At 37.5% G+C, this 24,796-nt stretch overlaps 1 protein-coding gene across 8 annotated transcripts in view; it reads right to left on the bottom strand.

The window, feature by feature from the left end:
• LOC146600254 (sodium channel protein type 1 subunit alpha) overlaps positions 1-24,796 on the bottom strand; it is a 68,932-nt gene that overhangs the window by 42,267 nt on the left and 1,869 nt on the right. The window contains exons 2-13 of one of the 8 annotated variants that reach the window (XM_085325844.1): positions 18,039-18,157; positions 15,233-15,322; positions 14,274-14,402; positions 13,661-13,752; positions 12,344-12,556; positions 10,406-10,414; positions 4,780-4,843; positions 4,033-4,174; positions 3,673-3,879; positions 2,837-3,142; positions 1,735-2,115; positions 394-526 (exon numbers count right to left, since the gene is read on the bottom strand). In XM_085325844.1, coding sequence (XP_085181970.1) covers positions 394-526; positions 1,735-2,115; positions 2,837-3,142; positions 3,673-3,879; positions 4,033-4,174; positions 4,780-4,843; positions 10,406-10,414; positions 12,344-12,556; positions 13,661-13,752; positions 14,274-14,402; positions 15,233-15,322; positions 18,039-18,157 — 1,885 coding nt within the window. Of the gene's footprint in view, positions 1-393; positions 527-1,734; positions 2,116-2,836; positions 3,143-3,672; positions 3,880-4,032; positions 4,175-4,779; positions 4,844-10,405; positions 10,415-10,572; positions 10,596-12,283; positions 12,557-13,470; positions 13,563-13,660; positions 13,753-14,273; positions 14,403-15,232; positions 15,327-18,033; positions 18,158-24,796 lie in introns of all 8 variants that reach the window. The other 7 variants (XM_085325846.1, XM_085325838.1, XM_085325841.1 and 4 more) reach the window with 7 other exon arrangements.

Genomic DNA, 24,796 nt, shown 5'->3' with positions numbered 1-24,796 from the left:
GTAACTGAATAAATATAACTGCTAAAAATGTATTTTAAGAATGATTGCATATATTTGAAAACTGTTTTATACAAGCTCAAATTTTGTGTCCAACAATATGGTTTTTTAATTAATATGTATAAGTAAGTTTCTATTCAATTCTGATCCTTGAATGTAACTCTCTAGTTCTAATGTGCGCATGAGATAGATGATAGCAAAATAGCGAGATACAAATGTTTACTTACTTAATATATAGCAAATACAGCAATGAATATGAAGTTTTGGGTTTACTGATAAATATTTGCTGTTTATGGGATGATATCAATTATCTATTTTAAATCAGTTTTTAAGTTTCAACTCAAATTTACAGAAGTTCATTGAAAAAACAGTAATTAAACTATACATGGTACACACCTTCCACAGTGTTTGTGAGTATGCTAGCGATACTCATTGCTCTTTCTCTTAAAGCTGGATCTTCTAGAAAGTCCATAGAAACATGAAAAGAGCTTGATATTCTCTTTCTCATTTCTGTTTCTGTTGTGGTGCCCTACACAGAGAACAATAACAGACGAGACCGTGTTTGAGTAATGAGAGAAGCAAATAATATATAGAACCCTGTTAGTAATGTCTTAGCTTGGATACGTGCTTCGTGCACTGCGATTTTTATTTATTGTGTCAGACTTTTCTTACTTTTTAACATCTTTAAAATAAATTTAAAAAGATATATCCTCATATATGTTGTAAGRGAAATAGTCCCCTGCTGGAATTTCTCTTCAAGACTTAGAATGTTGTATTTGCTTAACTTTTGCATTTCTTTCCTTCAATCATCAGATTAACCAATGAAAGATGACTTAAACAAATGGAAAGTGATGGAGTCCAAAGCAGGGTATACAGTATTTGCAAACTGWTTTTTTTCTTTTTCTGCTGAGAAAACAGCTTGTTTTTTATATCATTGACAATCTTTTCCTCCAGGCACACTGTAACAAATAAGAAAAGTATGACTTCATCATGCTTCCTCATGCTAGTATTTTTTTTTTAAAGTAATGTAAGTAGACAACTTTTAACTATGCCAAGAAATTTGTTTTCAGGACATTCTCTCCTACCTGCAAATACAATGACAGCAATATGTGCTGCACAAATGCTCACAAAGACATTTGTATTTTTGGAAGTGTGTATATAAATGCAGTCTTCCAATGAGCTATTTGTTGTCTACGCTACAGAACTACATCAGCAAAGGATGAAAAATAAGTAGGAATGAGAAATGAATGGTAAAAATGAACTCACAACTTTATTCCATTTTCATGGGGCTGATATAGAAGAATGTTATCAAAATTATCTGATACTGCTAATTTTGATAAACTGGTATCAGCAGTGTTATATTGATTGCAGTTATTCAATAACATTTTTGTATACTATTTTGAATTGTGTAGTAACTGATTTTGCAGACCATAGCCAGATAGATCTTTATAGCAACAAAAGTAAAGTGTAGCRTATTTTTGTGAGTGTATAAGTAAATCAATATTTTACTGTTCGGAAACTGTAATTTGTATTTGTTAGTTTTGAGAATGTTTGCAAATAAATGCTTAGATTGCAAACCTATCTTATTTGTGTTATTTATTCAAGATTTTACAAGATGCAGGAGCATTCACAGCTTGGCCAACCAGGAATCATTCCCAAGGACTCCATTCTGGAGAAAACACTGGCTGGTGCAGCGAGAAAAGGCCACGATGCCTAAACTATTTAAAACTTCCTTACATTGTCATCAGTAGCTGGTTTATCTATTATCACCTCTGGCAGAAGTTGTCCAACTGGCGATGTAGGAGCAGATGGTCCACCAACCAGAGAAACCACTCCATTGCAGTCCACAGTGCTGTGCATCTTCCCGTTCACTGGAAACACCGCCAGCATCCTCGATGACCTGCTGGCCTGACTAATGTTACTGTTGCGCCGTTCGCCATGTCTGCGTGGCACAAAGAGAGAATCTCTTCTGCTGTCATTGTCTTCAAAAGTGCTGTGCTCATCATCAGCAAAGTCATTTTCAGAGCCTATGTCCTTTGCTCGACCTCTGAAGCTGAAAAGACTTGTTCTGCTGTTGCGCCTCGGAGAAAACAGGGAGCCACGAATACTCAGCAAGGACTGCAGCAAACAAAATTTGTAATTATTAGCTGAAAACTTCAAACTTAGCATTGTTACTCAGATGAGATAGATTTTTTTCACGTATGAGTGAAACCATTATTTCTAGAAGCTAAATGTTGCTGTGAGATTTTTGTAGGTATTTCATTATATTTATAKTTTGCAGATAGAAATATCACTATTCATGGATCCTTAAGACAAAAACAATTTTGAGCACTCCCTGCTCCTAAAGTCAGTTGGAGTTGCTGASTAGTTGCACAATACCCACTAAGCAAAAACGTGAATCTAAACATGCACATAAGTTTCACATATATATAGCATCCTTCACATACTGAGCCAACTTACAAACATTACTGAAGCAAGAAGAAAATGTGAGGATATCGTTATGGAAAAATACATTTTAAAAAGAATATAGATAATACACAATCACTCTAAGAAATCCACAAAATCAATTGAAGAATATTTTAATAAGATTTTAAAATAATTCTACTACAGGAATAGAATTATGAGGTTACATTTCAGTCTTTGTGCTTTTTTACAAGATGGCCTAGCAGCTACAGCACTTTCTCTCCAGCACCGACAACAATAATTGAGCTTAACTGAAATCTCAGTCTTTCCCTTCTGTAGGCAGTAGGGTCATATTACTGTACCAGGAAGACTGAAGCAGTTTCCTAACAGCCTATGATGCTTTAAATGTGTGCTTCCACTAAAAATAATGCAATACCTGATGTGGAGAAGAGTATTTCTTTTCATATGTCAGTCTATTCCCTTCAATAGAGAATCGGAAACCTTTCCTTCTGATGCTGTCTTCTGAYTCAGACTTGTGAAATTCATCTTCGTCTTTTTCCTCTCCTCCAGACTGTTCTTTCTGTTTTCTTTTCTTCCTTCTATTTCTCCTCTCTTTTGCACTTTTAGAGCTCAGTTTTGATGCCTCTGAAGAACTTTCTGAGAGTCCTCCGGCTCCTTCCCCCACGCTGGGCTCTCTGGACTCTGCAGATGCTGTTACTGCCGCTGCTGCCGCTGCTGCTGCCTGCCATGTTGCAGAATGCATTTGTGTCACTGAGCAAGTCACGACATCAGGGATTTTTTAGTTTTACTTATGTTTTTTAGTATGTATTTACTTACTAATGTTTAGTCCACAACCTCTGGACCTTAAGACTTTCCATAGGGAATCCTCTCCCTAGTTTCTTCTCTTTTTTAATACTTAATTGATTAAATACGTGCATGTTTTGGTCATAACCTTATTCTACCTTTTSTATCATATTTTTGTTCTCAGACTGCAAGCATTTCAGATCATGGATAAGTAGTTTTTGAATGCGAAATCATATTACTGGTACTAGATTAGAAAAAAACCACCATGAATAATGTATTCAGAGTTTTGAATATTCTTCTTGCTTACACCTGGATTATTCATAGTAATGCCTGGATTGCTCTGCAGCAATGTCCTTGAGAGTGGGTTTACAACTCAAATTTCAGAAAGCATGCTAAATCTAAGGAGGCTGACTATCTCTAGAAAAGTTACTTCCATACGCTTTTGCATTACTATAGCATAAGTTATACCTGAGCTGCTTCTTGTTGCTTTTTCAGTTGTTCCAACATCTGTTGAAATTCTGCCTCTTTCTGCTCTGCTTCTTCCAAAGTTGCTTGATTCTGTTCTTCATAGGCCATGGCAACCACAGCCAGGATCAAGTTGATCAGATAGAAAGARCCCAGAAAAATTACCAGAACAAAAAATATCATGTACGTTTTCCCAGCAGCACGTAGAGTCTGGAAGTAACAATACATTTTGAACAAGAATAGGTTAATAAAAGTTCCGTTTTCCAGATATCGAAAATTAAGATGACCAAAGATAATTAGTCTTAGGCCTCTTGCGTTATTGGTATAAACTGATTTAACCTACTTGCCATAAAAAWTTCTCACCAATTGATAAAGGTTTTCCCAGAAGTCTTGAGTCATCAAGCGAAACAGTGACAGGAAAGCCCAGCTGAAGGTGTCAAAACTTGTGTAGCCATAATTGGGGTTTCTACCAGCTTTCACACATGTGTATCCTTCTGGGCACTGCCTACAAAAATAAATTGATTGTTACCTTATATCCTTATATAGTTATTTTAATATTATCTTCTGGAAGGTCTAGGAGAAGATTAGGATTAAAAAGTGGATTTTTCTTTATCTAATCAGACTGTAAATAATAATAATTGTGATGTTTCGTAGAAAATTATTCTAAAGAACATCCCAAAATTATGCAGGAAGGGCACATAAAATAATTAGCATCAAGTTTTTTCTCAGCTTCTAAAATATAATGTTCCAGTAATTTATTTAATTATTTATGTTCTAATTTATGTCAAGTTCTGTGTTTTCTACCTGTCTGTTCCTGAATCTGTTAATATTCATATAAGTGGCTGGAACTGCAAAATAATGTGTTTTCCAACTCTTACTTCTCATCCAGGCAGGAGCTGCACTAACACTAAATTCCTGAGTTGGCCACACAAAGACTACGTTTATATGACCACTCCACTGACCAGGAACTCAAAGCCACAGTCCAGTGAAAAATCCTAGTAACATGAACGTGATCAGTCACTCAAAATATTTAAAAAGTCAAACTGTATGTCTCAAGATGGTGACTCTAATTTCTACATTGTACAATAACACAGTGAAATTTGTTCTTACCCAGCATCAGAACTGTTTCCACAGAGCAGAGCATCATTTTGCCCTTCCAGAAAATAAAAATGACCTGTTTAGAAAAGAATAAACAAAACTTTGAATATTACAGTTCTATCTTTGCTAAAGCTCTGTGAAATAACTASTGCTGACCTAAAAGTTTTAAGGCGATTTCATGATGCAATTTTAAACAGGCAGTATTATTTTTCAGCAAGACCAAAACGTCAGAATAAATGACAATAGGAATTGCAGTAATTGCTCTCTKTAACTTTCACTGTTTATATGGCAAAAATGTACTAAAACCCCTCTCAAATATTGCTGGATCTAGACGAAGTGCACCATTTTCCTTTTAGACTAATCACTGAACTAAATCATGCTCTGTGCAATTTTATTTTGCTGTTACTTATTTCAGTACTGCTGCAGGTATCCGCTGTGTTGGGACGGAGGCACACCAGGAGGACATTAGGCGCCCCGTAAGGGTTTAGTTAGACTTCTGGCCCTGCAGTGTACCTAACTGGCTGCAAAAACCAGCATGCCAAGTAACATTTAGGCCTAAGTGTCAGCTGGTTCTCAAGTAAATATGCAAGATCTAAATGCCTTCAATAAGAACGATGTAGCGGTAGACGAAGTATCAAGTTCTGCAATGTAGGTAAAGTAAGATAAGTAGAAATACTTTAACAGTTMTTGAAGTTCCTGCAACTGAAGGAGAGCTCCATGACTCCTAACTCAGCTTTTAGGGAAGGTTAAAGGACAGATGTCAGATTCCAGTGTCTTTGACTTGTCCATAGGAAATATCCTGACACAGATTTCCTCAYGTTTCTTAAAGCATTTGCACATACAACATTTCAGAGAAATGATTTCTCCCCATGTGATACACACAGAAACCGAGGGAATCTTTTAGGAATCTTCTGTGAAGCCTAGATGGTCGGACGTCAATAAAGGAATTGAATGAAAAAATTAATGAAAAAACCCACAAGATGTAGTGAAGGAATTAAATATTTCTCAAATGACTAACACAATGAACTATACTAAATTATGCTATATTCTATCTTCACATCAGATCATGCGTCATATGAAGCGCCTGGAGTAACTGCTGGTCACACTGTCTTTTGTAGACATGGTTTATTTAATAACTGAAAGCTCAGAAATACTCACGACAAAATCTTGGCTCTGAGCACACACATTTCATGTGCACCCCAAAGAAAGACACAGAGAGAAGAGGCTTGAAAGATGTTTAAAATTAAAATAGGAATAATCTAAAGAGACAGAAAAACTGTAAAAGGGATCAGCCATGCTAAAAATGAATAAATGTATAAAAATGATAGTCTTAACACATTGCCGCAGTTAATCTAGAAGCTGATACTATAAGATGTTAAGCAGCTTCCGTCCTCTCCTARGTTGGATAAATGTAATTTGTGCTATAAGTAATATGGATAAAAAACTCAGTAATTCAACGTCAGGTGCCTATTTAAGGCACTATTTCTKAATTAACAGAAGTTGAAGGTATGCAGCATTGGTAAATTTTCAGCAATGTSGTAAATGTTCAGGAACTTTGAAAGAATGAGTTGATTTTCACTTCCCAAAGCTGAAGCTATTTGACATAAGAGGAAGGATGAATTAATCCTAGATATGTCTTCTCTATCTAAAAAAGACTTAAAATTGATTTATTTCATAGAYTGTATATAATGCCATCCTAGCTAAATGAGCATCCTTAAAATGAAATATTGTTTAGCATAAACTATCATCATAGAATTTTTAATATTACTCTTCCAAGGTGACATTGAACACGCACAAACAGTTTCAGTGTTTTAYAAATATTTTAAAATATTAAATGCTTAGAATTATTGCTTTGTCCTCACTGCGCTGCCCAGGCCAAGGTACGGCTCACAACTGACTGGCAGGATCTCACCTATTTGCAAAGCAGTACAGTCTGTATCCTAACACGTTTCTGCCAGCATGCACTACCTCTTATTCACATAAAACTTTTAAGTGAGTAGGGAAGAGAGTCACTCTGGCTAAAAGTGCAACAAGGTTGCACCATATTTTCTCACACAGTAGAAAAGGGTGATTAATATTCCCTGTCCTCCTTGTATAGCTTTCCACTTCTGAAGTGAGGCTCACATCCCTCCAGAAATTATGAAATCATTGATCATTTCAGGAGACAAAACTTAGGTAAATTCCACCTAATTGTCCCATAGCTAACCATCTGATAATCTCTATAGTAATCTTGTATTTAAAGGACAGCTCAGATAGTTTAAACAGCAGTGACATTGCCATGTCTTTTCTTATAAAAATAAAAAGTGATTGTAAGTAAAAAGTTGTGGGTCTTAAGATTTACTTTGACTCTACCCTTGAAAAGTGCTTTTATTTCTTCCCCTCAAATCAGACTCCTATGGATGCTGGGCTCCTGATTTTGAAAGAGTGACCACAGAAGTAGATTCTCAGTGTAGTAAAGGGCTCCTGTTTAATCACAGRCATAGGGACACTGTTCATGCAGGGTCAGGTCACATAGCCCCATGTCTCATTTCTGTCAGAGACCAAAAGTGATGCTTCTAGCAGATGCAAAGGACAGAGCAGGGGCGCCCTGGCACTTCCCCGAGCGCCCTCTCAGCCTCCTGCAGTTTTGAAGCACAGGCATTTCCGAGTTCAGACATTCCCTTTTTTGCTTCTTAAGGCAATCCTACAGATTTAGTAACCCTCGCTGGAATTCTGCTCCACTGAACCAGCCTATTAAGCTTCCCCAGGAGCCCATCTGTGATGCTACTAGCACCATTCAGCTAAACATGACTGTTGGTACCCACTTTGCTGCTGGAGCACTGTTATTATGGAAGGTAACAAATCTGGAGGTTAAAGAGATGTCACAAGTCATTGGTCCCGGCAGACTGACTTTTTGCAGCAGGGACACAACATCTCAGCCAGTTGCAGCTCTTTTCTGTCAGTTTTGTGAGTGAAACCCACCACTCAGAGAGGGTAGGCTTGAAGCCATACGTAGCTCTTGTTCTGACACTCTGGGCAGGACTGAATTTTGGGATCTAATGAAACATCTGTGTCCTGAAACAGCACACAATCTTCCGTACTGTGCACCGCGCACAACCCTTTGCACTGCTGCMGTCTTTCGGGGCTGGCACCTGTTACAGAGTAGCAATGTGCTGAAASGGGAGCTGCAAATAGTAAAGTTAGCTGACATGGTGCTGACCACAACTGACCATATAAAGCAAATCTTACTCTGTACTATGTCAGCCCATCCCAATTAAAACATGCTGGAACATAACAGTGGGCTGGGAGGAACCCAGATCCAGTTACACGCTTACCTGGAACAGTCAGCCATGCTCAGTGCGGCATCGGCTAAACTCAATCTTCAGAATAGTTTTTTTTACTAAAGTTTTGTAGTTCAGACAAGATGCGCCCTAAAAGCAGTCTGTTCTTGCCAGATCCATAGGAAATGGCCATCCAGACTTTACTTGAGTGCCATAATACAGCCACGTTATGCAGGACGGCAGATAACAAATGCTCAAAATATTACCATAACAGGAAAATTTTTATAACTAAACAAGGTGAATGGTATAAGCATGTGCCCCTAACTAGATGCAAAATTCAGAATGGCATTTTGCCAAAGTAGTGTGGAAAGCCCCATGGCAGCACTTTTACCTAAATAGATACTAAATTTGTTTGGCAAAATTTAGGGCAAAGACTAGAAATGAGTGTTTGCTTCCTAAGTAAATAGTCACTAGAACTTTAGAAGGAACCCAGTGTCTAGGAGAGAGAAGACCGCTGTGACAGCAGAAAGATCAAGGTTTTGCAAAACCTAGCACAAGGAAAAGCAGGAACTTTGCAGTTCCTGCAAGATCTGGCACAGGATCATGAGAAGGAGCATTTGCAACACTGAGTCAGTGACAAAGTCATGTATTTTGCTGTCAGCAGTACCAAATCCTTCCATGTCTGCCACCACTACTGTGCAGGGACATTAGAGAGAGCACCTGGCCTGTGGCCTCTGGCCCCAAGACTTGTGGTGGTGGCTCCTCACCTTAYGCAGTTCTGGGCACAGGAGGCCTCTGTGTCCACTGTAGCTTCTTTCTGCTCCTTTTAAGTAACTTAGACTTGGTAGAGAAACTTAGTTTCTCTATCAGCCTTGGTCTTTAAAAGATCCAGAGCACTACTTGATAAGCACGTTCATATCTCTTAGGCTGTTATCCTCTGTTCCTGAGCAGACTCCTTGGCAATAGGTTTAAGATGAGAATCTTTTTTTTTTTTTATATTATAAATATTATATCATAATATTATACATTATAGTTATATAWTTTTTTCTATAGTTTATAATAATATTATATTACAAGGCTATTACAAAGTTAATAAAATGCAGAGGCRAGGAGAAAATAGATATTTCAATAGATATTTCATGGAAAAAAAGAACAGAGATGGCACAGGGACATCCTGAAAAATTCTGCTAAACCAAAAAAATTTGATTTCATGGACTTCAGCTGCACAGAACATCAGAAAAGTAGATAACGTGGCCATCACTGGACTGACTCCCTAACGAGCAATGATGAATTTCAATCTCCCTGCAATGTTCCAGAGCACACCATTAAATATATAGTACTGAGAAATAGCAATTATTAGCTGAAAGTGTGTTTCAACACTCAGTGCAAGATCTATTTCCCARAAAAATTTGTTTATGACAAGCTTAATGAGTAAACCCAAACTAATCTAGTATTAAATTTATCAGACTTGATATCACAAAAGAAAGTGGGAAAAGGAAGAAAGCATCTGACTCACCAACGTCAGCAAGCTTAAATAAAGTCTTTCTAAATGGTATTTCCAAAAATGAGTTCAGATAAAAAAATAGAGCTTACATGCCTTTTTTTGCATAGTATACAGAACTGTTGTCCTCAAAACTTTTATAATTCCTACATTGCCATTGCACTGCTGTGAGCTCCAGATAAATCCTTTCTTACTGCCCTGTCACACAACTGATTTAAGAACTAATTGCAACTCGTCCCCATTGCTGTATCCTGTCTGCCCACCACAAAAAGAGTAAGCTGTGAGATCATTTTTCTCTGTGCAACTGCCTGTAAGCAAGAACAAGCCTATTAACTTCATAATATGCCTCATTTCATGATACATTTCATAACACATATGAAGTCCTGTGTAAATATACCRAAGGCTGAATTAGCCAGTCCAGTAAAGTATTTTCTCTGCCTAATTCAACTTCATTTTTCCAAGGGGCTTTAGGACTTCTATAAGCCAAATGAAATTGGAGGTTGAGTTTACAGATTGTTTGTTATAAAGCTAGAAAATAAAGTTTGACCTTGAAGACTAGGTCGTTAGTAGGAGACTTTGCTTAGATTTTGTTATATGCTGCAGCACAAGATCTTCCTGAACATACACGTTTAAATGAAGAGTGTTTCTTAAAAAGATTGCATCTCAATTTAAGAAATTCCAATGGAAATCCATCATAGTAATTGATCAGCTCCTTAATTGCAAWCACAGTTAGAAACTGTTTTCCTTCTATTTCAAATATGTTTAGCTTTGACTTCCAGATATTGAACCTTTTATATCTTTTCCTGCTAGATCAAAGAGATATCTGTGATGAATTTTCTGTTTCCCATGAGGTTCTTCTCAACTGTGATCAAATCACCCCTTAAATCTTCTCTTTGATACGCTAAGTAGGTTGAGCTCCTGGTCTATCTTGGTATAACGCATGTTTTCCAGTCCTTTAATCATTCTTCTCTTTCTGAACATTGTCCAATTTTTCAACATTCTACCTAAATTGAACTCTATATAGTATTCCGGTAGCAACTGCACTAGTGCTAAATACAGAGGTAATACTGCCTTCCTATTCAATAAATTATTTAYGTGAACAGGATACTATTTAGCTTTTTGGCTGCAGATTTTTGGCCTTAATTTTCCAGAGTCATGGCTCTTGCACAGTGCCTTAGGGGCCTCAGCCTTTATCTTGCTAAGGGCCTTCTAATTGCAATTTTATATGCTGCCTCTCAGCTGCAGCTCTGTAACCCTTCACCTACGCGGCTGTGGCAGTGTTTTCCAGAGCCTCTGAGGCACTATTTTGCCTTTGTTTGCCTGCTGTTTTTCCAGTGCTGTTATTCTCCTGGCCTTGTGTCTGAGGTTGCTGCTGGCATGAGAAGCATCCCTTCTTTCCCCCACTGCTCCTGCTCCTTGGCTGTAGCATTTCGTTTATGTAGGAAAGCCAATATATGCATGCACAAAGCCAAACAATTAACTATGCTGCACCAGCCTCCATCAAAGTAAATTCCCATTAACGCTAACAGCATTATAAGAAGGAACAATTAGCAGGGAGTTTGAGCAAATTGTGATGGAAAACATATAYTTACTTAATATGGGAGAAGTATTATGAGGGAATCACCTACTTCACTGGAAAAGTGAGAACCCAGCAGAGGGCAGTCACCAGGGGACTTCAACACTTCTCTTTGCAGCTGGCCACTTTACCTAGTTTTCTCTTTCCCTTTCCCTTCCTCTTTCTCTCTCTCTCTCTCTCTCTCTCCCCCCTCTTTTCTTTTTATTTTTCTCTAAGCATAGCTTTTACTGTTAGGGATGATGTAACCCCACTAAGAAATCTTTGTGCATGTGAACCTGTCCCAGTGTGCTTTGTGCAGCACTGCTTTTCAGGATAGGGAGCTTAGGTTTGTAAACTCTCATTTAGCTGCACTGAAATGTATTTGTTTATCTATCTCCAGTTTGTTAGACTACTGTTTYGCCAAAACTCATTAGAAAATCAAACACTGGGATAATATCAAAATGGAAAGATGTGTCAAGAAGGCTTCTGAAGAGATTTTTCTGGGACCAGTCTGGGAAAAGAATTGAACTACTCTAGATAATGAAAGAGGAATTATGCTTATTAAATTTGTGAATTATACTTATCTGATAAGGATGGCAAGTGAATTGGAGGAAACGACTACATTTTACAATTTACATTTTACATTTTTACATTTACATTTTACATTTTACCTCARAGACACTGTTTAAAGGTAGGGAATAATTTATTTTTCATGCCTGTTGAGAATATGATAAGAACATTGAGTTTAAATTGCAGGGGGAAGATTTATGTTAGACCTTAAAAAAGTTTTTAACAATAAGGCTAGTAAAGCACAAGAATGGTAGAAGTTGAAAATAAAGAAGACTCCATCCCTGGAAGTCTTTAACCACATTTTGGGTGGATATCTGTCAGARATGACTATTGCTGATCTTGTTTTAGAGTATGGTAATGGATAATGTTTAAATTTCGACCAGTCTGTATCGTCATGTAGTTATGGATCTAGCATAGGGAGCTGAGAAAAAGTGCTGTATCATCTAGAGCGACTGCACTCCTTATTCCTTCCTCTGTCATAGAGGCTCCTGGAGCAGGTCTATGAGAAAGAAAAAACACTTTTCCTGCTCCTTCTCAGCCAAACATATCCCCTCTTCCTCACCTTCTTTCTAAGAACTGGGTTAGCTACTGGGTTAGCATTTCAGTACGAACTATGTTAATAATACTTACTTTCATCCTCAATGTACCCCTTCCAGTCAAATGGAGTCACTGTTGAATTAACCAATGTACCATTTTCCCCTATCGTGGTGTTGAACTGGGAAGTAATATTTSTTTCCAAAGTAAAATTTTCTGGAGGCCACTGCAGGCATTTATTCCTCAAGTTGCCCATGAACAGCTGCAGCCCTATTAGTGCAAATACACTCAGACAAAACACAGTCAGGATCATGACATCTGAGAGCTTCTTCACAGACTGAATTAGGGCTCCCACGATAGTCTTCAAGCCTGCAAAAGTAAAGGAATTTTTATTCTGATGCTCAAAACATTTTTAAAGCATAAAAATGACAATGTCTCCCAGTACAGTTATATATTTCATGCAGAAGCCCAAATAAATGATCATAATGTCTGTGAAATAACATTTCTGTGAAGAACTTTTTCACTTGTGAAAATGAATAAACAGCAGAAGTTTATGTTCATTTGAAACTGTGAATGGAATGAGTTGCATATATTTCAAAACACTTGTTTTAATGCTAAAACAAGTGACTTCATTATTCATGCTGAACATGAATCTCACATAAAAGTCTTCCTTCCTTTTATTTGCCAATACCTCTTGCCCCAAACCTTTGCTACTATCAGTTTTATAACATACTAGATTGAGAAAACAGTAGTAAAGAGCCCATTCAACAATAAATAGGATTAAAATTTAATGCTATAAAACTGGAGATGGTTTGGAAAATCGTAGAATTTTAAGATAATAAATCCCCCATGCAATGCCCATGCTACTCTTTATTATCTTATTCCTTTATCTTCATTACTAAGTCAACATTTCAAACATTTTTATTTTTTAGTTACAAATATTCACAACAAAAAACACRTAACATCATGTAGGTAAAATACACATGGGTAAGAAAACTTCAGGATTACTGATTTTCGTTGAATGTGGAGAAGAAAGCTGGACATCGTAAGATGCAAACCACACACGCTGTACTGCAATGTCTCATGCAAGAATCTGTTAAACTCAAAGGCTGATTTCAAAAGGAAAGAGCTCATGTTAAAAAGCAGCGAATCGGAGATTTTGGTGAATTCTAATATCTTCTGATTCCTGCTTTTTGTGGAAATAAATTAGGCTTATGTTTAAAAAAAAGTGCATTCAGTTTTGGTGAATTAAAGTCAGCCTCAGTGTTTAACCTAGCTCTCACCTGGAATGACTGATATTGTTTTCAAAGCTCGGAGAACTCTGAATGTTCTCAACGCTGAGACATTGCCCAGGTCCACAAACTCTGTCACATATCTGTAATAGGGGAGTTCACACACAAACACAATGACAGGATAAAAAGGAACAGTTGGGAGGTACAAGGGGCCTAACACCTTACACCAACTACTTCTTACCTGGGATTACAGAAATAGTTTTCAAAGCTCTCAATACTCTGAAAGTTCGAAGAGCTGAAACATTGCCTAGGTTTACAAATTCTGTTACATACCTGTAGGATTAAATCACAGTTATTCAGAATTTAGGCAAAGTTTATGCTACTTACTTGGGTCTTTCATCAAGACCGCTTTGGCGAGTTTAGCAAAAAATTAAATAGCAACAGTCAGATGTTTACCTTTCACTGCAGTTTGCCTTGCATTAATATGCTTTCAGGGCCTTCAGTTAAATTAAATCTCACTGAAGTGAATCACAGTGATTTAACTTTGAAAGCCTAAAATTTATCTAGACTAGATTGGTAAGTTTGTAGCAGGAAGTCAAAGGGATGCTCCTTTTCTGCTCAGAGAAAAAAATTCAGGACATGAAATTAGCCTCTCTACTACTAACTGTACTAATGGCTTCTGCAGTACTTTTGTTTACATCAAAATATGCATTTAGAATGTGAACATGAAAATTGTTTTAGACAAGTAAATCCATAGAACAATTTCCTTTTAATAAAATTGATGTTTATTGATACTAATTTCATGCCCTTTATACCCTTCACTTTCCAAGAAAAAGCAAAAAGCAAAAACTTACGCAAAGGTAATGACAGTGAAATCAAGCCAGTTCCATGGATCTCGCAGAAAAGTAAAATCTTCTAAGCAGAAGCCTCTTGCAATGATTTTTATAAGCGACTCAAACGTGTATATCCCAGTGAATGTATACCTGGAAAATACCAGAAAATTTAATGGAGGAAATAAGTAGCAACATTTTACATTTCTATTTTGCTAGAAATCTTACAATAAAATGGAGGACTTCYTTTATTTCAGAACCGGAAAGGAAATACAGCAATTTCAATAAGCAATTCTTATTAAGCAGTCAATAAGCAATTTCTTCTAAAATTCATTATATTCATCACAGATATTTGTAGATTTACATGCATTACTTGTACATATGTTAAAGTGGTCTTTGCATAAATCAAAAGAAATAAAGCAATCAAATATATGACGTATATTAAAAATTTATTGGTGACATTCAGGCTAAAAGTAAACAACACTAGATCCATTCCTGTTATCCAAGAATGTTGTAGGAATAAGTTATTGGATACTGTCTGAATCACTAACATCTAAAACATGTAGCATTCACTCTAGCAAAGCAAGAATACAAATGTGCACCTGTGTCCATACTAGGAACACTTGTGCTTCCATGTCCTCCTTAACTGGCACCTACAAGTGGACGGCCGCCAGGCTGTTATTAATGCAGCGCTGTGAAGCAGGTGTAAGAGCATACGAACTGGTAATGCATGACTATGAGAGAAAACTTCGAATGGAATCGAAGCAGAATACTGCCTGTAAACAATCATTGTGTCTTTTTAACCCAACTGTTTTACTACGAGGAGATCTAAATAATTATTCAGTATTTCTACGCAGTCTAGAGAGGAAACAGGGTCTCCTGGTAGTTCCTGCCAGCACATGTTACTGCAATCACTAGCATCCTGCCTCCTAGAGGGATAGAGGCAGAGATAGGAATTTCTTCAAATAAAACATGCAACTTACTCCACATTCTTTGTCCAGTCTGGAGGGTTGCTCATGGTCATAAATACACAGTTGGTCAAAATAGTGCACATGATAAGCATGCTGAATAATGTAAATTACAATTAAGGAAAATAAAATAGTAAATTTCACACTATCACATCAGTCATGCATCTTAAGTACAAGAAAATCTTACCACTTATAAACCTTTTTGACTTTCCACTGCACATACATTTTGATTAATCTGGTAATTTTCACTTTAGTACACTGAACTTTAATATTAGTCTTTATTTGTTGATGTTTTGGGTTTTTGCTTTCAGCTGGTGCTGAAAGACGACCAAACAAAGTCTCACATGCCTGGTAGGTGATGCTAGCTGAATAACAGTCCAAAATGAGGCAACTTGCAGAAAGGTATTGTTTTACCAAATTACCTAACCTGACKGAATAAGTAGAAGAAAACACAAGACTTACAGGATGGCAAATAAGTGAAAAAAATGGGCCTACTTTGACAAGGGGATGTGAATGTACTCTAGTTTCTTACTCTGTGTTAAAAACTAGAATAACTTCTGGCAATTCTTCTGTTTGCTCTTTCTGTCATTCAAGATTAGCACTGCTCTAACTAAACTGATCCTTCCCAGCTACTAGTATTTACCCAAAGGTCAGCTAGTTGGAGAGACTTAACTATGTTCACCAGCTGCATGAGATCAAACCAGAGAATACTGAGRGGTTCTGTACTGTACTGTATTGTATTTTGACACATAGCAGATGCTAACAGGAAAAGAAGCATTTCTTATTCTACCAGTGCTATCATTTCAAAATGGTCAGTACTATTTTGTGGTCAACTGCTTGAAAAGCATGAAAAAGTGCTGAGGATTAGACTGAAAATTCTTCTTCTTCTTCTTCTTCTTTTTTTTTTTTCTTTTCTCTCTTTATTTATTTTTTTTAAGAGTTCCAGCAAGGAACAATTATTCTTGGACTATCGAACTGAGACTGATAGCTCAAAGTGACTTGTGATAAGGAGTTCAGGCAATCTGCTGTGGTTTCATTACACTGATCTCAGCTTGGCTTACAGGATCTCTGACACTATGAACAGTAGGTTCTTCCCTTTTCTTGGTACTAAAATAATACTGATTGTCCAAACAATCAGAATGACACAAGTAACAAAACTGGACTAAGAAGTGACTCAAAATGACCACATGATGGCAGCAAAAAAATAAGAAATACTATACTTCTGTACCAAAAGGTGAAATCTCTATTTTTTTTCTCTAGTCTTCTAAATGATGTGCTCCTTAAAAACAATTGCATCAAAATAGCTAGCACAGAAGCCAGCTTAAATTAAAGAAAGCAGTTTACAGACAAACTTGTATCAGAGTATATAATTTTATTTTTAAAAATAAATTGGTAATATTTTGTGGGTTGAGTATATTTTTATGCTCTGGACAAAAAAAAGTAACCTCAGTCGAGATGAAAGAAGAATAGAAGTAACACCTCAGTCTAAACATTGTGGAAAAGAATGGCAAAAGCCATTTAGAGCTGCTGAACAAATCACAGACATTTTCGAGTACGCATTCGAATCACAGGGAAGGGTTTAGCTGCCTGATTCCCATAGATATGTGAGTGACCTTTGGTTAAATTCCTGAACAAGCAGTGAATATTGCCATATCTCTTGTTAAGTGACTTAGCTCATTTTGACAATCGTGCACAGTCACACAAACTCTGGGCACTGAAAACTGCTGCTCTGTGCTGCGGAATCCACTGCTTGAGGGCTGTGCCGTGCTTGTCCACCAGCACACACAGTGGGCATCTCCCTGCTCCTTTCTAATGCACCCTGTGCTCCTCAGCTACAGCCACTGTGCCCTCTTCTCTGCTCCCCACACCTATTCCTGTCCCTTCCCGCTCCCGGCCATCTGTGGCCACCTCCCAGCACTCCTGCAAAGCCCTGGCCACATTGCAGTGCTCCTGCAAAGCCCTGGCCATCTTCCATCACTCCTGCAAAGCCCTGGCCACGTTGCAGTGCTCCTGCAAAGCCCTGGTCATCTCTCATCGCTCCTGCATTACCCACTCTGCTCCATGCCTTAGTTCAAGTCAGGCAGGCTACAAGAGAAAAAAAAAAGGGACAATCCCAGGCAGTGAAATGACAGAGCACAAGAGAGGAATTTGTGCTGTTACCAGTTGCTGTCTCTAGTGTTGCAATAGCACCAGCAGCAAGAAGGAAAAAGTGCAGGGAAAAGCCGTGAGTGCTGGGAAAGGCCACGCACTGACTCTTTGCAGGGGGACACAAGGTAACTGCGTGGTGGAGCACGTGTCGCCAGAGCACTGTGTAAATAGGCACTGAAAATCCGGAGCATGCGCAGACTGAGGTTTTCCAAGATCTGCCAGTTTCACAATGCTGGAATACATTTGTCCCATGGAAAGCAAAAGGCCCAGTCCTGTTTCAGAGGCCAAAAACATCCGGGCACTAGATCTTTTCAGTAACACAGTCATAAAATTATTAAAAAAATAAGCAATGTGATCCTCTAGCTTTTTGTCTTTTAAGTGGCTAAACTGTTCTAGGTGAAATAATCCCCAAAACACTGTTTTCTTAAATCTATCCATTCCATAGATTTCTACAATAGAAATACTGAAATTGTAGAGAATAGCTAAAATATATCCATATAATGTATAAAAATTTTCTATTATTTATAGAATTTTACTGTTACACCTTACATTGTAATATTAAAATAAACCTAAAGGGTACAAAAACCTTTCATTTATAATGACACAAAATCAGTTATGGTTTTTTTTTTAATTTTTAAGAACGAAATTTTGAATGACGACTGAGAAAGGATATGAATGTACCAAAATCTTAATAGCTATTTTTCTAAGAGGATTGAAAGGAGTTAAAATGTACAGGGCAGAGGTGGCACTGAATCGGAAGATTGCCTTCCCTTTATTCAATACTATAAAGGTCTGAAAAAGAGAAAGAAAAAGCATTTTGTAAGTGTGTGTTCAATGTAGATGCTCATTTTAAAACTTTTCCTATTGACAATCATCAAAAGTTTAACTTTTTATATAAATAATAATGCAGAAAAAACATATTTCTTCACACTTACTTTGTATATAAAACTTGTTTTCAGTACTTCAGTACTTACCTGATACATAGAAAATAATAATTTTAAAGATAGGACATTAATACCTTATAATAACAGTTCATTAAACAATCTCAGTGTAATTCTTACTATRATACATTTACATGATCCATTTCTTGTAACAAAAGGCGCAGAAATGATTAACTAAAATGATAATTTTATTCATTATTTTTTCCATAGAAAACGAGCCTCTCTCTTCCTATTTGAAATATCATAGAGAGGAGTGTCATTTTATTGTGGATGTTATCAATGTATTAGCATGAGAAATATATACTCAAATTGATTTTACAGACTACCCATTCCTTTATAGTTTTTATTTTATTCCCCTTCTTGTTCTTTGAGCTAAGAAGAGTGAGAAATGGCAGTAACACATGTAGCCATGACTAGGTGGACTGCCGAGGACTGTGGCCATCTGAATACACCTTATCCAAGGAAAACAAGAGATACATCCTAGCTCACTTCACTACGGTAATTGTGGTTTGAAACCATGAAATTTTTCCAGAACATGCAGAGCTTGTTAAATTTAAATTCAAAAGCTAAAGAGTCTGAAATTTAGAGAATTTTCACAGCATATAGAAATTTTGAAAAGTATTCTGAATAGAGGTAATATTTTTTACTGACATTTCTCATACTCTTGAAAGAAGAGGCTTTTAAGCATGCAAATCCTTCTATAGCAAACACAAGATGAATGGGTCTGAAAGCTTGACTATTTTGCTCAAATAAATCAGTGGGGCAAATGTCGACTGCACAAATGCAAATCCTGCAAACCAAACATTGCCGTGCTTAGACCATAGCCCGTTGTGGCTGCCACAACACTAACACTCCTGCATTGAAATGTGGACAGTCACGCTTCTCTGCACCATTGAGGTGCTCTTCAGCTGCAGGATCAATCAAAAAAGAATGAAATACACTGCAGAGGTAAGGATGAATAATTTGGGAGAAAGCTGCATGCAGTGGAAGAGATGCTGCAAGGATTATGGCCTAAACTCAAACAACATTAAAGGGTAATGAAGAATCTGAAGAAGAGAAATGTTTAAATTTGTTTTTTTGTTTTATCAGAGCAGTTCACTTCTTGGATTAGGACGATAAAGCCTGATTCAAGGTAGCACTTCTTGTGTTCGTCACCAGGGTGAAAAAGCAAGCTGCATGCCAGAGCGCCGGTGGAGCTGTGGGCAAGGCTGGGTGCAGCCGCCTATGGGACCCGGCGCCGCTCTGCAGCTCTCAGCAACAGGGCTACAAGCTTCTATTTCTGGGACTGGCTGGTAGACAGAGAAAATATGCCAAGCAGGTTCAAGAAAGACAACTCTTTGGGCAGCTTATTACGTATGGCCCATGACATGCATACGTGGAAGGAGATGGGGAGGTAAGTGAGGGTTTCTCCTGGTCTGTGCCAGCTTCTAGTTACTATAGGCAGAAGGAATTAATCCCTGATGAAAAGCTGTCCCCATCTCAAATCACTTGTTGGCTTCTTGCACACTCTGGATTTTTTTGCAACACATCCTCTTTTGCCTTGTTCCCTTGCTCTCGTTCTCTATCATAGCTCTGTCACCACCTGCTCACTTTCCTGATCAAACACCTTCCTATCCAGACTTAAACTCTTACTATTAAGAGATGTTAATACTCAATGATATTGAGTATTATATTATAATATGATATTATAATACTTATAATGAGTCTTGAGTACAGACTCAAGATGTACAGTAAAAGTATAATATATGTATTTTATTACCTTCTTTGTCTGCACGGAAACAGAGAGACTACGTACAAAACTGAGAACAGTGGGATAAAAATTGAGCTAATGTTTCCAAATTAAACTTTCTGTTATGGATTACAGAAAATGATGACCTTCAAATAGCAACGTTATATGATTTGACCTTAAATGAAGCTTTCCTTTTAAATACTGAGGCACTACGGAGAGGAATGATTTTTGGTACACTGTTTTAAAGCCTCCCTCCCCACCTCCGAAGGGGAAGGCCAGTTTCCCCTTGGAGCTCTGTCCCTGGCTGCCCCAACTCACAGCAGCTCAGAAACCAGAAGCTTGCCCTCTCTGTTTTTGTAGCTATGAGGTAGTTGACAAAACACATTAAAATTCACACTCCCTACTAACTTTGTATCCAAGACTACATCACCTACTTTTAGTCAACCCACATGCTTCTTTAAATCTTTGAACACAAGCATATTAAGCATACATCTCTTTTCTATCATACCTTATGGAAAATAACAGGCTGCTGGCACAGCTCCAGGTTCAGTTGGAAGCTGCTGCTATTTTAGCTGTTCTACTTTTGCTGCCCTGCATAAGCAGAACCAACAAGACTTAAATTTCCTGTCTTGATTTTAATTTTTCACTCAAAGCATGTTCATGACTGGAGCCTTCAAAAGGACTTTGTTGGTCCCCTGACTTCTAGCCTTAAATGTGAACCAAAATTATATCTCATTTTTGAGGAAGAATTTTCCTCAAAAATCCATCCTTAGCTAGCATCTAATACCCATGCAAGCTTCCTTCTATGTTATGCCTGCTACCTCATTCTAGTCTCAACATGGATGCAATCCCATGCATTAGGCAGTGTGGATGAACATTGTATCCAAAGCTGTCAGGGCAATGTAGACATACACTGAGAAAAGTTAAATAAATTCTAAATAAATAGGAGGTTAGTATTAGTATACAAAGTATTATGAATACTTTTCCTACTTTATTTGGTATAAAGTGTTTTATTCACTTTATAAAGGCAGGAAAACTGCTCACATCAAAAGATTCCAATGTGAATATAAATTAAATTAGTAGGAAAGCAGAAGTATCTGCTTTGCAGCTTTTGCAGTCTGTAACCTGGACTGTAGTTCTGTGGCTTGTGCCATATTTGATATAAATCGAGGAACTGCATTCTTACCAGAGCAAATAATGAGAAATTCTGAAAAGATGTAAGAAAAAGAGTAGATGAATCCATGCTGAACAAGGCAGACATGGCCTCCAAGAACCTCTCAGGACAGAGAGTTTTAAAAGCTTATTTCTACTTTCCTTCTTCCAAGTTAGCTTTAAAAGTAGCTTCTGGAAGGTTAGCAGGCTGAGGGCTAGGGCTGCTACACCGCATTTCTGCTTCCTATGGCTAAATCCCAGGAGAGGGTGGTTTTGATCAGATTTGGGACTGATATGCTCAAATGCCAGGACAAAAGGAAGCATCTTTTCTGCCAGATATCATTCAACATCCCTCCAGCAAGGCAAGGCATTGGGAGGCAATGGATAATACTAAATCTGTAACTATAGCAGGAATAAAGTGAGGTAAGGCCCATGTAGTTCCAGCTATTCTGTCCCTCCTCTAGCTAGCAAGCTAGCTTCAAGAGAAAATAGCCAGCCCTCAAAAGTATGAAACTAGGCAGACTAGAATTTGATGCAGGCCTGCAGGTCAGGATCTTAAGGAGGTCCAGCTGATCCCTTTTCTACAGATAGTGATGGGGCCTCCTTGATCYTTTGTGGTGGCAGCTGGAGCATGAACAAGCAGTAATCACTGGACTGGGAACACAAATTTTCATTTACAGAGAAGTGGAACACAAGAAACAGGTAAAATCCTAAGCTCATTTTTACTCAATTTTAGCCCAAAAACCCAAGAGCATTGCAATGACTTTGGATTCTAAACTTCATGGTYCTAAAGACTATTATGGAATGCCAGGTCAAAAGTATTTCATTATGATAAAACTCTAAGAATATAAGAACAAGTATTCTATTGCAAAAAATAATTATGTCTCAAGGCTACAGTTGCTGGCATTTAGGCTACCTGCAATACAGTATATATCAATAATCTGAATTTGCCGTAATGGGATGCTTTGTTGTTAAACAGAGATTGTCAATTTTTATCTTTTCTTTCCAGCTTCAGATAAATATTTGAAGATTGGTTTACACAGAAACACAGTTAAAAAAACAGAAAACTAGCACATCTGTCTTTTTTTTTTTTTTTTTTTTTTTTTTTTTTTTCTCTTTTTTTTTTGGCATTTTTTTTTGTTTTTATCATTTCATCTCAGGACTACCTTCCCCATAAATTAATGCTCTTACATCAGCTCAGCACATACTTATTTTTCCTGTATTATTCTATATTAAACTATATAAAATCATGGTATGTGTAAACCTACCGCTGAAAAAAAAATCTTAAAGATAAAACGTGAAATGCTCTAGATGATGTTTCTACATGCAACGCATGCAAAAATGCAAGGAATTTGTTCAATCTTGCTATGTAATTGAAAAGTTCTATTAATTTTACATGTACACATTTGACTCTTGCTACTTTCACATTGAAAGGAGGTGATCCGAAAGGATATATTTTCAAATAGGCATAGTCAACTAAAAATAGGAAGGGCCAACTTATTTTTCAAGAGACACTAACAGTGGCGATAAGGTGGTGATTTTAAGACGATCCCTATTTTGTTGTAGTTTGATGACTGTGTAAGCTTCCACCTTCTCAAACACATGTGCCGCAGCGTGCTGGAAGCACAGAGAGCAGGCAGTGGTGGCGAGCTGTGACTGCACCTGCAGTGCCTTAAAACACCTTCCTCGGGGCCAGGTCCCCGCAGTGAGCCTGGGCCAGCTGTGATTCCCCACGGCCCTGTCCAGGAAGCCCTGAAGTAGCAAAGGAAGATCCCCAAATCACCATTCCAGCTAGCCAGATGCCACCCGCCCAACGTTGCCGTTGAGCGAGCAGGACCTGGTGCAAGACAGCCAAGGTCCACAGGCGCTGGCTTCAGCAAGGCTAAGCCGTTTATGGGGGGCCCCTGGCCCTCGGCTTTCAGCAGGGCAGGATCGGAGCTTCAGGGCCACTTTTGAGCAATGTATCTCCTGACTTGGAAACAGAACTAGCTATTAAAGCTGAAACGTAATCAATGTCATGTTGATTTGTCTGTACCAACTGGAGAGGAAATGCAGAAGGAAACTGTAATGCATGCAATAAAGGTGTGAGTTCAGCTTGTCTGCAGCATCATGCAGTATTTAGATATCTAAAAGATAAAAATATTTAAAGTATATAGCAACAGGTATGAAAGCCTGCTTTGAATTTAGGAGTACTTTGTCTCTTCAGTTAAGAAAACTTCCATAAATGGAATGAACAACAGTGTTCATTAATGTTCCTGAACAGCAGATACATGCTACATAAATTTTCCTCTGTTGCAAGGGATATAAGTACCACCTAAAGAGAATCAGGCCAGATCCTTCATGTCTTTCTGTATTTCTGGTATTTTCTGGGTCTCCACACCAGACCTGTGGCCAGTGTTCTTCCACAAAAGGAAAAATCAATGCAAACACAATTTTCTGTTCTTCATACTATGAGTGACAAACCAGTCACAAAGAGATTTAAAAACAGAGGGCCTTAGGATGGAAGGCAAATTAAACTTTAAATATATAAGATGTTGAGGTACAAAAGGGATATCAGAAATTACTCGATAGATATCTTATGAAATTTAGATCATTAAAAGCTGCCTCTGTGTGTACTCAAAAGCTAAATAGGCTCCAATAAGAACTGAAATTATTTTTATGAATATATTTTGCATTCTTTGTCATCTCAGGTCTATTTCTATATCCTGTCCTAGATACTCTGAGAACCAGCATCACCATGTGTTTCTCTTTCAGTTTTCTCTTCATATACATTAGARTTATTATCCTCAGAAGCATGGAAAATCTTCTTTTCCCCTAAAGTTAATACTACTGTTACCATGATCTCAGAGAATTTAATCATTACAATTTGATCTCATTGCAGAACTAAGAAAAGAAAAAGACTCTCTCTATCTGAAAAATAACTGTCTGATGGTGGCAAACTGTCTAACAGCCTTTAGTTAAATTCTTATTTAGATGTTTTATGAGGAGCTCTGCTCTGCTGGTCCATGATTCTCTAAAAATAGGAAAAACATCCATTGAATGGGATGAGATACTGTATCTGAGGCTGATAATGGTTCATTACACATGACTCCAATTTGGAATAAAAAGATATTGCTGAAAACCTTGCACAGTTTGTTAGGCTTTCAGAATAAACACTATGACCATGTTCATTAGTATCATTTGACCAAAGCTTTAAGTAACTGTTTTTAAGTAACCTCACTTGAAAGTTTGGGATCCAAACTGATACAGTTTCTGCAGATAAATCCAGGTACAGCTTGTGCAAAGGTCTTTATATTGGTCTGAAGCCACAGTGGCACCAGCAGAAGCATTCCCTGCTACCATTACTCACAGAAGACAAGCAGAACAAGATAAAAATCCTYCCAAAATTCACATACAGCTAGATAACAAATACAGGAAATAGAAATTTTAAAATCAAATTATTGATTGTAAAATTGAAATAGATGATGGAATTTCTATTAGGAAAGTCTGGGGAAGCTGCCTGCTAGTGGACGAAAGAAAAATGGAAAGAATTTATCTTGTCTTTGACTGGTTGGGCCTGGTTGATGGCACTATACTCAGCTATCAGCTATTTCTGTGAATGTTCTTCCA

The sequence above is a fragment of the Rhea americana genome, unplaced genomic scaffold, assembly GCF_003343005.1.
Source record: "Rhea americana isolate MKP2758 unplaced genomic scaffold, rheAme1 scaffold_124, whole genome shotgun sequence".
NCBI lineage: Eukaryota > Metazoa > Chordata > Aves > Rheiformes > Rheidae > Rhea > Rhea americana.
Note: the sequence above shows the minus strand (reverse complement) of the source record. Positions and strands in the feature narration are given on the sequence as shown.